Genomic DNA, 12484 nt, shown 5'->3' on the forward strand with positions numbered 1-12484 from the left:
TAGGATTGCACATTCAGCAGACACAAGCAGAGAGAGTTCCCTTTAAATCCATTTTCCCATCCCCTGTGTTAGTGGTGTTCATAAAATGTATCATAACTTCAGAATTAGCAGAGAGCCCACTCTGGAAATGTGATGTACTGTCTTAAAATCAACAAAAATCAAAAAGGATAGGTTTTATATATTTATATTAATATGTTTAATGTTGAATAATTTAATGTGAACCTTTGTATTTTATAATCTAGATGTACTCCATATATAACAGCACACAACCAGAGTATAATGACACCAAGATGTTGTCTGTATCATGTACAGTTCACTGATCATAGGATTTTACAATAGGTCTATTAAGAGCCTAAAATGGCCACTTTCATCATGATTTCTCTGAAATATTGTGATACGAATGTAAAAAGCATATCAAACATCGTTTCTCCCAATTAAGTTTTTATGTGATAATTGGCAGAACATTCTGAGATACCCTAAATATATTCCGCTCCTGCTGGCATGGAATCGCCCTGTTCTTGTTACAGATGTGAAGCCTAACACACAACTATGTTACATTACTGCTGAAAATACAAGGTTATTCTACTGAACTACTGTACCAAAACATCCTTTTGTGGCAGGGTTATTCAAACTCAAACTACATATGATATGCTGGAATTGTAGTGTTCGCTTGCCTGCACACTCCTGCACTCGCTGCCACTCCACCAGAACACATTATTCTGATAGGAACAGTGGACTAAACACTCTAACCAACCACAGTGTCTCTGCAAAGAGCACCTTACTTTATTGCAGGACACATACATAACAGTGTAGCCTATCATTACACACTCGAGCAGGAATAACACAGCAGCATTAGCAGAGAGACAACAAACAAAAGCAACCCATAGAGATCGATCACAAGGGGGCTATGTGTCTCCAATCCTCAGTGCCTATTCTGTGAGATCAAGGGGCCAGACCCTTTCAGTGGGGTCGTAGCAGGGTTATAATATATAAATATATGCCAGGCGGCTTTATCCAAGTTACAGTCATGTGTGCATACTGTACATTTCACGTAAGGGTGGTCCCGGGAATCGAATCTACTATCCTGGCATTGCAAGTACCATGCTCTAACAGAGGGTTCCCCAACTGGCGGCCCGCAGGCAAGTGATTATATTTGGCCCCTCCTTTTTGTATTGTTTTATTGTTTATTGTTGAACAAAAAAACAGTAAATCAGATCCAAGTATTCCCACGCATTATAGAGAGATATGTGTGATTGTATACAAACGTAAGAAAGGTTTAAAATGATTATATTTGAGTCAAATATTATATCTGTTTGGGCTTCTTGCGGTCAGTTTGCAGTCTACAAGTTATTTGTGTTCTGGCCCCCTGACCATCCGCTCAAGAAAAAATCTGGCTAAATCTAGTTGATGATCCCTATTCATTACAATATCTTTCTTGTCTCAATGGACTTTGGGTGTAGCCACAGGAAGTCATTTGGATCTGGGGGTGCTGTACATTTTTCCTCCAACGAGGCGGGGATTCATCTTTTTGCCCTCGCTGGTGCTGCAGACGATATATCGTCCACTAATACAGGACTATTAAAGGCCCAGTGCACTACTAAATAAAACTATTAATATACATTTTTTTAATAACGATTTTTCAGGAGCTTCTTACAAAAAGCTTACCTTCATTCAAAAGATGTAGGCCTCCGAGATCTGTTGGACGGGCACGCCATCTAGTGGATTTTTGAAGATCTGCTAAATGTTGAATTTTAAATCAATAACCTATATCGGAAATGGTAAAAAAAAAAAAAAAAAAAACGTATGCATTCTAGAGTTAACAAAAATGTGACCAAATAAAGGAATGCTATGATAATAATACTAGACCTATCTGCTGCTAATAGGCTGCATAGCGTATTAATTGGTGTTACAAGTGAGGCCTCGTCCTGAAGGCCTTTTGGTCAGAGCTACGTAATAACGTCAAAAAGTTAATAGGCTAATAATAAATTATAACCCTAATTATTTATCACCTCTGAAGGGCCCGTGGGTTCGATGGGAGTCTGGTTACAACGGTGGTCCTTTCTATAGTTTAATCAGAATCCAAGTGAAGTTAGCCTGGCTGACGCAACTCACGTGAGTCTCCACTAAATACATCTGGGAAGGGTAGACTGTTGTCAGAATAAACGTCTCTAATATCAAGTATCAAGTAGATGACTTGCCGCCTAAAGGTTAAATAAATAAAATAAAACATGTCACATAATAAAGTCTCAGATACAAACTACATATATCTGTGATTATAAACTTTTTTTTCTTATTACAAAACCGTGGCTACAGGAAGATTTACAGGTGAAATGTTGTGTAATGTCTATAAACCCTGTATAAATAAACTAGGTCTATTTCATAGCCGGTTACAAACAAAGTATTTCAGCAAGCAGACCATAAATTCTTGTGCGCGCGTACCCGTAATCCTTTGCTCATGCACGGCACTGTTCATTTGAGTTCACTCCTGCAAAGTTATGGCGAACTTCCATCGCTGGTCACTCGCTGGCCGCATGCTGAGCCGTTCGCGTATGTCCTGTGCGCGTTCCCGGTTTGGAGAGGTCCGTGCCATGTCCACCCGCCTAGGGGAAAAGGTGCTTTGTTTCTCAGAGCTATAATTCAAGAAAACTGACTAAATGTATCGGTGAGTATATTATTCTCTAACACATGTATGACAGGTGTGTTTCGTTTTCTTTCCGTATTCAGAATAGGATGATTCAAGTGTGAATTATATTAGGTTGGGGGGGAATTCATTGAATTCATTGTATCACTCTATGGAATGTGTACTGTTCATCGAGGAACAATAATGATTTTGGGGGGGTTATTTGGAGTTCGCTGACCTAACAATTCTGCAAATATTGAAAATGCAGTTCTGATACCACAACACAACTGAGAAACTGTAACTTTGACTAGTGAACAGAAATATTTATTTATCATTATTTATTTACTCATTTCAAACGTATTATTTCAAAGATTGGAGATGAGATGGGTCCCTGTTGCTTTTTTTGCAGAACATTGTTCCATGAATGATCTGTAGTTGGAAATTCAACTTGATTCAGTTAAATCTTTGTTTTTAAAGAGGTCTCTCTTAAAGAGGTCTCTCAGCTTGGTCTCTCATTGCTGATATTTCTCAAATGACTGGATCCACCTCTGTATCACTATTCCATCATAAACATTGTTGGTGTAGTGAATTTGGAGGTGTGGGAACTGCAATCTGGGACAGAATGTGGCCCTTTGTGAGGGGGAACAGAGATGTTTACATTAAGCCTACAAAATGTCTCCAGGCTCTAGTATACTGTGTCTCACTACAAAAGAATCAAAGATGGTGACCACAATACTGATGGAGATGCATTAGGATCATGTTGAGAAATGCCAGAGCACACCCCCTGTGATCTAACTAAAGGGGCAAACAAGTATTTAGTCAGCCACCAATTGTGCAAGTTATCCTACTTAAAAAGATGAGAGAGGCCTGTAATTTTCATCATAGGTACACTTCAACTATGACAGACAAAATTAGAAAAAATCCAGAAAATCACATTGTAGGATTTTTAATGAATTTATTTGCAAATTATGGTGGAAAATAAGTATTTATAAGTAATAATAAGTATACAATTGGTGGCTGACTAAATACTTTTTTGCCCCACTGTATATTCCTCTATTATGCGTGTGTAACGGTTTTCTAGTGGTGATGAAGGAGAGTCGGACCAAACTGCAGCGTGTCGATTGCGATCCATGTTTAATACAACAAAGAAAACACGAACACTACACAAAACAATAAACGAAACCGAAACAGCCTATCTGGTGCAAACTAACAGAGAGTACACATAGGACACTAAGGACAATCACCCACGACAAACTCAAAGAATATGGCTGCCTAAATATGGTTCCCAATCAGAGACAACGATAAGCACCTGCCTCTGATTGAGAACCACTCCAGACAGCCATAGACCTTGCTAGACAACCCACTAAGCTACAATCCCAATACCACCACCAAAACCCCAAGACAAACACACCACAATTACAAAAACCCCATGCCACACCCTGGCCTGACCAAATACATAAAGATAAACACAAAATACTTTGACCAGGGCGTGACAGCGTGGGAATACTTTGGAACAAATTTTCAAAATCAAAATCTCTTTGATTTGATGTTCAATCTTTTATGTCCAACAATAAAGAATTCTAAAAATATAAAGTACCAGTTAAAAGGGCGGGCATACCTACTCATTCAATGGTTTTTCTTTATTTTTTACTATTTCTACATTGTAGAATAATAGTGATGACATTAAAACTATGAAATATCACATATGGATTCATGTAGTAAACAAAAAAGTGTTAAACAAATAAAAATATGTTATATTTGAGATTCTTCAAAGTACAGCTTCAATACAGCTTTGCACACTCTTGGCATTCTCTCAACTAGCTTTATGAGGTAGTCACCTGGAATGCATTTCAATTAACAGGTGTGCCTTGTTAAAACTGAATTTGTGGAATTTCTTTCCTTCTTAATGCGTTTGAGCCAATCAGCTGTGTTGCGACAAAATAGGGGTGGTATAGAGATAATAGCCCTATTTGGTAAAATACCAAGTCCATATCATGTCAAGAACAGCTCAAATAAGCAAAGACATGAAGCTCAGCCAATCATTCACATTTCAAGTTCTCTGAAAGTTTCTTCAAGCGCAATTGCAAAAACCATCAAGCGCTATGATGAAACTGGCTCTCATGAGGACCGCCACAGGAATGGAAGACCCAGAGTTACCTCTGCTGCAGAGGATAAGTTCATTAAAGTTAACTGCACCTCAGATTGCAGCCCATATAAATGCTTCACAGAGTTCAAGTAACAGACACATCTCAACATCAACTGTTCAGAGGAGACTGCGTGAATCAGGCCTTCATGGCTGAATTGCTGCAAAGAAACCACTACTAAAGGACACCAATAATAAGATGAGACTTGCTTGGGCCAAGAAACACGAGCAATGGACATTATACCAGTGGATATCTGTCCTTCGGTCTGATTAGTCCAAATTTGCGATTTTTGGTTCCAACCGTTGTCTTTGTAAGATGCAGAGTAGGTGAACAAATGGTCTCCGCATGTGTGGTTCCCACCATGAAGCATGGAGGAGGAGGTATGATGTGTGGGGATGCTTTGCTGGTGACACTGTCTGTGATTTCTTTTAGAATTTAAGGCACACTTAACCAGCATGGTCACCACAGCATTCTGTAGCGATACGCCATCCCATCTGGTTTGCGCTTAGTGGGACTTTTGTTCATTTGTTTTTCAACAGGAAAATGACCCAACACACCTCCAAGTTGTTTAAGTGTTATTTGACCAATAAGGAGAGTGATGGCATGCTGCTTCAGATGACCTGGCCTACACAATCACCCGACCTCAACCCAATTGAGATGGTTTGGGATGAGTTAGACCGCAGAGGGAAGGAAAAACAGCCAACAAGTGCTCAGCATATGTGGGAACTCCTTCAAGACTGTTGGAAAAACATTCCAGGTGAAGCTGGTTGAGAGAATGCCAAGTGTGTGTAAAGCTGTCATCAAGGCAAAGGGTGGCTACTTTGAAGAATCTAAATAATGTTTTGATTTGTTTAACACTTTTTTGGTTACTACATGATTCCATATGTGTTATTTTATCATTTTGATGTCTTCACTATTATTTTATAATGTACAAAATAGTAAAAGGTAAAGAAAAACCTTGAAGAGTAGGTGTATCCAAACTTTTGACTAGTACTGTATATATATTCTTTGGTTCAGAAAACTTGGGGGGCCAAATAAAATCACTGGGCCACCCGTTGGGGAACCCTGTTCTAGTGGTTGTGGTTCCTTTATTTTTGTAATCTTAGGAATTATTCCAGAATATTCTTTGGTCAGATGAGTGAAGGATGTATTAAACCATTTGAAGATTGAAGTACTACAATGTTACACATTACACACTATAGGCTGGTATGGTAGGGCTGGCCAGGTTAATGAATAGTGTTGGTGTAATGAACACGAGGGGAGACAGAGAGCTGGTTTCAAAGTGCAGGGTGCAGAAGGTGTTTATTGCAAAGGACCACGGGAGGAGGCAGTTAGCTGGGTCCAGGGGTGATAATGAATCTCGCTCATTGATGCCTAGAAAGCCAGCGACGTAGACCTCCAGAACTGGTGAACAGAATGAGCAGCAGTACGGGGGGATCCGTGGCAGTTCAGGGGATCCACGTGTTTGAGGGTGTGAGTTGGAAGCAGACGTTACAGTTTGGCCCAATGGATCTGCCCACAAATACAGAATAAAACAGTCATCTGTCTATCAAATCATCTTTTTGCAATGGAAACGTATGGAGAAACCAGTCAAAACTCCACCCTGAGTGAGTGCCTCTCAAACCAACAGGCTTTAAAGAGACCGTTGTCCATTGAGGAGAAAAGGAGTCAGAAACGCTTGATTGAAAGAGGGTGAAAGAGGGGTGAAAGAACTGTATGATTTGGCCAGTGTGTCTCAAATTAATCTGCTTAAAGAATTACAACATTCCAAATCAGAATCTCATATAATCATCTGGATCAAAATGTTGGTTGGGAATGTTGTAATTCGGTAATTCCGTTGCCCATAGTGACTGCATAAAAGCTGTGTTTCCATGGTGTCTCTCCACTGTATGAGTACCAACTAATTCCAAAGCTATTATGCTATACCAGAAGGAATTTTGTCTTTCTGCTCATGGCCTCTTATAGTAGTAGTGAGACTCTCTCTCTCACACACACACACACACACTGGGCTTCCAGGTAGGGTAAGGCTAGGTCAATGAGTTACTACACTAGGCAGAGGACAGGTACTGTATGTTGTGTCGTCTTGTTTTACACATTCTGTGTGAAATCTACTCACTGTGGTAAGACCATCAGAAGTACATTACAGATTCGCACATCTAGGACCCGAGAACCCCAAAAGGGTAAGAGGGTAGACAACGGATATAGTTTATTTTGAAAGGATATTGTTTATTTTGCTGTGTGTATATTTGGATCCTGAACAGCTGGCCATAAAGTATGTCAGATACCAAAAACACAACACTCACATAACTCTGATTAAAAGCTGTTGAGAAACTCTGGTTTGGATCTGAAATAGGTTATAAAGCATTCACATTTATCATGGGTTTCTTGTTGGATGTGGTTGCACCGGGTCAAAAAAGTGTGAAACATGCAAATAACATGTTAATCTCTTCCTATTTTGTATGATTATATCATTTTAGGTTGAGATTCAGATGTTATGATCAACTAACTGTGTTGTATTAATGGAGAGTATGTACTCTGCTACAGTAAACGGAACCAACACAACGGGCTTGTCCACTGATAGCTTCCTATGAGTTCAGATAAAGATCAGAGTTCTGTGTGGTTTGGAGGTGTTTCATATTTAGTAGCCAAGTCACAGGGCATGTTCTCTGTAGTTTGTGACGCACAGTAGGCTATGTCTAACTACGTTTTTTGCCCATGGTCGAAATGGAAGTGGAAGTATGTAGCTTCAGACAGCTCCTCAGCTAACACTTCTTTCAGGATGTAACCGCATGTCTATCAATCAACTGTCTGTAACCACAACACTACAAACCACTAATGACCAACTCCTCCACAGATGAGCGATCAGCCATAAAGGCCAAGCCCAGACAACCAGAACCCTGGTCTGATCAGAACCCCTTTCTCTCCCCCTGTTGCCGACTCCCGACGCCCTGGGACCCGTCGTCGCCATGGAGACGGTGGTGATCGTGGCCATTGGGGTGCTGGCCACCATCTTCCTGGCCTCCTTCATTGCCCTGGTGGTGGTGTGTCGACACCGCTACTGCCACCCCCACCACCTGCTGCACCACTTCAACTCCAAGTCAGTGCCTAGTATAACTACTAGCTACATACAATACATCTGGGAGGGGGAGGGAGGGGACGGTGGCATCTTGGGTCGCCTAGTTTACCTAGCTAGCTTCATATGGAAGGGGGAGGGAGGGGACGGTGGCATCTTGGGTCGCCTAGTTTACCTAGCTAGCTTCATCTGGGAGGGGAGGGAGGGGACGGTGGCATCTTGGGTCGCCTAGTTTACCTAGCTAGCTTCATCTGGGAGGGGAGGGAGGGGACGGTGGCATCTTGGGTCGCCTAGTTTACCTAGCTAGCTTCATCTGGGAGGGGGAGGGAGGGAACAGTGGCATCTTGGGTCGCCTAGTTTATCTAGCTAGCTTCATCTGGGAGGGGAGGGAGGGAACAGTGGCATCTTGGGTCGCCTAGTATATCTAGCTAGCTTCATCTGGGAGGGGAGGGAGGGAACAGTGGCATCTTGGGTCGCCTAGTATACCTAGCTAGCTTCATCTGGGAGGGGGAGGGAGGGAACAGTGGCATCTTGGGTCGCCTAGTATACCTAGCTAGCTTCATCTGGGAGGGGGGGAGGGACAGTGGCATTTTGGATGGTTATGGGTAGGGCCCTGAGTTTGTCCAGACCAGGAAAACTCTTGGCCCTAGTGATGGGGTATGTGGCCTAGGCCCTATAGGGCATTAGATGGTGGTAAGGGGTCCTGGCTATAGCTGATTCAACTGTATCCCACTCTTACCCAGGTCCAATGGACTGACCTGCTGGTTTGAAGCTATAAATCTATGGATTGAACAGAGCGACTTCACAGCACTAAGGTCAAAACAATACATGGGATTAATACTAAGTCAACATACAGGGGCAAAGTTCTCAAGCCAGTAATGTCTCTCTGTCTCTTTCTCTTGTTCTCTCACTCTCCTTTGTGTTCCCCCTCTCTCTCATACACACACACTTCTATTCAGAATACATTCCCTCCCTCTCACACACCTATTCAATACACATTCCCTCCCTTTCTCTCTCACACACTCTCTCTTCCCTTCATCAGAACCTTTCTGCTTCCCCACAGACCCAATGTTGACCTGATCGGTGCCATGGAAACCCAGAGTGAGCCGTCTGAGCTGGAGCTGGACGACGTGGTCATCACCAACCCTCACATCGAGGCCATCCTGGAGAACGAGGACTGGATCGAGGACGCCTCGTACGTCTGCCATGTGACACTGACATATGCCAGGAGTAGATCAGGCTAGCTGTTGTAGCTATTCGTGTGTGTATATATATATATATATATATCCTTCCATGGTTACAAGAGTAATCATCAAGTTCAAATAGGTGATACATCTCTGACATGATCATACAATAATGAACCCTTATTTAAAGCTATTCTCTCTTTCTTTAACAGTGGCTTGGTTTCGCATTGTATATCCATCTTAAAGGTAATGTCTACGTGCTGTACACCCTGCATGAATACATTGTTTTCATTAGGATCTAACTCAATGATATTTACACACTCTCTCCTTTGGCAGATCTGCCACACCCTGACTGAAAAGCTGGTTGCCATGACAATGGGCTCAGGCGCTAAGGTGAAAGCCCCAGCCAGCCTCAGTGACATCATCACTGTGGCTAAACGCATCAGTCCGAGGTAACTGTCAGGTTATACAGCACCATCACAAAACCCTTACAATTGTCTGACCGTCCTACGTCCTTCATGACCTCCCATCGTCCTGTGCGTGTCTGTAGGGTGGATGATGTTGTGCGATCTATGTACCCTCCACTGGACCCCATACTCCTGGATGCCAGGTAGCTCATGAAGTTTTCTTTTGTTAGATAACATCATTTATAATATTTTGAGGGGACAAAGATAGCCTGGGCAAATAGACAATATAGATCATAGCTCTGCTGATAGAACTCATATGATGGACTTACCTGACCAACAAAGGGACTATAGGTGGGGATGGTACAATATGAGCCATGGTAATCAGACGGACTTGTGCGTCAATGTTTCCCTGTCCAGTCTTGATGGAGAAATTCTACATGCCCGTTGTCTATTTTGTCTCCTCAGGGCCACCGCCCTCCTTCTGTCAGTCAGTCACCTGGTGCTGGTGACCCGCAACGCCTGTCACATGTCTGGCAGTATGGACTGGATCGACCAATCTCTGCACGCCGCTGAGGATCACATGGTGGTGCTGCGGGAGGCGGCGCTAGCGTCCGAACCGGAACGGAGTCTACCTGGAATAGACGTGCAGAGAGAGCAGGCCATCTAGAACACACAGACACACACTCCTTCTATATACATTATACACATCTCGGGCACATTCTCACACGTACACAATGCTTGATAAACACACAATAAGAAAACTCAACACATTCCCACTTTCCCGCTGCCGTTCTGTGCTGATTTACATAGATGGGTTGTCAGATAATAGAATAGAGCTGGTTTTAGAAACCGACAGGTGCCAGATCCTTGTGCTATTTTCCTCTTGATCCTTTCACTTTTATCATGTTTCTGGTTTTGTATATAGTTATGTATAACCATAATGCATGTTATGATTAGGATCTATATAGGTTTTATGTTACACTCTCAGATTCATATTGTCTTGTAAGTAAAGTGCAGAGCTCACTGAGATAGGCTTGTGTGTAGTTGTTGCCATGGACGACTGGCCCCTTGATATTCATTCCTGAGTGTCTTCCATCTCCCAGTGGTGAGCTGTAATCCGCCCCGTTAGGAGTGCACAGTCACATGGAAGCTTAAATTTAGTCAACTAATCCATGTGGGGGGAAAACCCTGGACACCCAATAGGACCAAAGGCAGGGGAAATACATGCACACCTACTCAGAGCAATACACGCTTACTCAGAGCAATACACGCTTACTCAGAGCAATACACGCTTACTCAGAGCAATACACGCTTACTCAGAGCAATACACGCTTACTCAGAGCAATACACTCTTACTCAGAGCAATACACTCTTACTCAGAGCAATACACTCTTACTCAGAGCAATACACTCTTACTCAGAGCAATACACTCTTAGTCAGAGCAATACACTCTTAGTCAGAACAATACACTCTTACGTAGAGAAATGCACGCTTAGTCAGAGCAATACTCTTACTCAGAGCAATACACTCTTACTCAGAGCAATACATGCTTACTCAGAGCAATACACTCTTACTCAGAGCAATACACTCTTGCTTAGAGAAATACACTCTTGCTTAGAGAAATACACTCTTACTCAGAGCAATTCAAGCTTACTCAGAGCAATACATGCTTACTCAGAGCAATACACACCTACTCAGAACAATACACTCTTACTCAGAGCAATACACTTAGAGAAATACACAACTACTCAGAGCAATACACTCTTACTCAGAACAATACACTCTTACTCAGAGCAAAACACTCTTACTCAGAACAATAGTCTTACTTAGAGAAATACAGTCTTACTCAGAGAAATACACTCTTACTCAGAACAATACACTCTTACTCAGAGCAAAACACTCTTACTCAGAACAATACACTCTTACTCAGAACAATACACTCTTACTTAGAGAAATACAGTCTTACTCAGAGAAATACACTCTTACTCAGAACAAAACGCTGCTATTTTTTTTTTTTTAGAACCAGGAGTCAAGACAAGACTCCGTACCAGCTGAAGGTGTTGGACGGCTTTATGCAGGTCCCTGTTGTGTTTGTTGGGCGGATGAACGATTTAATTGGCTGTTATCGTAAAGGGAGGGTCAAATGTGTGTGTATGGGGGAAGGTTTCTTTGTGAGCCGTGTCAAATGAGGTGGAGGTGAATTTGCGTGCCTTGTGCTGACCGGTGGTGCGATGTTATCGGAGCATGGCTAGCTGCCTCTCCATGCATGCCTAATACCTTAGCTAGAACTGAAACCCAAGAACAGTAATCGCAGCATAACCCAGCTTTACACACACACACTGTCCAGCCCTAACACAGCTCACAGAGCTGCAAACACTGCACCACACACTCGAGCTTACGGAGCAACTGTAACAGAGCTCACACACTGCTAACCTAAGGAGCAACTGTACACAGTGATACACACACTTACGCAAAGAGACCGCGTCGATACTGTAAATACACACATAAGACTTTATGGGCAAAAGCTTAGAGACAAATCAGGCGTTTTTTTTCACATGGTCTTTCTGAGAAGACATGCCTTTTGTGCCTTGTTCCTTCTTATAATTCAAGCTCTGAAATTCAGCCTACGAGAAGACTGCCAGTATAACTGCAGCCTACATCAGATAAGCAGAGCTCTGTGATGGAACGATATTGATTAAGATGAAACATGAAGAAAGTGGCCACTCCTTTTATTTTCCTGGTTTCCGTCGTTTATTACAATAGATTGTTGTTGTTGTTGTATGTAAGCATGTTTCGTGATGTTTCCTTACCCCTCCTCTTTTTTCAACTTTCTCTTTATATCCTCCATTGATTTGTACAGGTAAATTAAAGTTTCATAGGAAAATGTGTAACGCTCTTTCTTCATCTTTTTAGTTAACATTTCTGAGGGGAATCCATAGTCGGTAAGAGAAGCACACACTCGTGTAAAAGCTCTAGGAATAAGAAAATGGATCCAGTTGATTGGTTGGGGATAAGGATGTCCTTCTGTTTGACGGTATAGGCAGTCTTGTCTCTCT

At 42.2% G+C, this 12484-nt stretch overlaps 1 protein-coding gene across 2 annotated transcripts; it reads left to right on the forward strand.

Annotated features, from left to right (window-relative positions):
• The first annotated feature begins 2499 nt into the window (after positions 1-2499).
• On the forward strand, positions 2500-12314 carry LOC112258594 (transmembrane protein 98). 2 transcript variants are annotated; one of them, XM_024433066.1, is made up of 8 exons: positions 2500-2662; positions 7619-7861; positions 8581-8652; positions 8901-9032; positions 9234-9267; positions 9358-9473; positions 9572-9631; positions 9894-12314. In XM_024433066.1, the coding sequence occupies exons 2-8, from the start codon at positions 7731-7733 to the stop codon at positions 10093-10095; spliced, it is 747 nt and encodes a 248-aa protein (XP_024288834.1). In that variant the 5' UTR covers positions 2500-2662; positions 7619-7730; the 3' UTR covers positions 10096-12314. The 2 variants fall into 2 exon arrangements, with proteins under 2 accessions (XP_024288834.1, XP_042163144.1); XM_042307210.1 differs by lacking the exon at positions 8581-8652.
• The last annotated feature ends 170 nt before the right edge of the window (positions 12315-12484 follow it).

The sequence above is a fragment of the Oncorhynchus tshawytscha genome, linkage group LG27 (genome assembly GCF_018296145.1).
Source record: "Oncorhynchus tshawytscha isolate Ot180627B linkage group LG27, Otsh_v2.0, whole genome shotgun sequence".
Taxonomy (NCBI): Eukaryota; Metazoa; Chordata; class Actinopteri; order Salmoniformes; family Salmonidae; genus Oncorhynchus; species Oncorhynchus tshawytscha.

Bases quoted from the DNA above. Each gene is read 5' to 3' on its own strand.
- LOC112258594 (XM_024433066.1), top strand. From the start codon at position 7,731: ATGGAGACGGTGGTGATCGTGGCCATTGGGGTGCTGGCCACCATCTTC. The intron at 9,033-9,233 runs GTACGTCTGCCA...TTTCTTTAACAG, and splicing joins GACTGGATCGAGGACGCCTC to TGGCTTGGTTTCGCATTGTA. The intron at 9,268-9,357 runs GTAATGTCTACG...CTCCTTTGGCAG, and splicing joins ATTGTATATCCATCTTAAAG to ATCTGCCACACCCTGACTGA.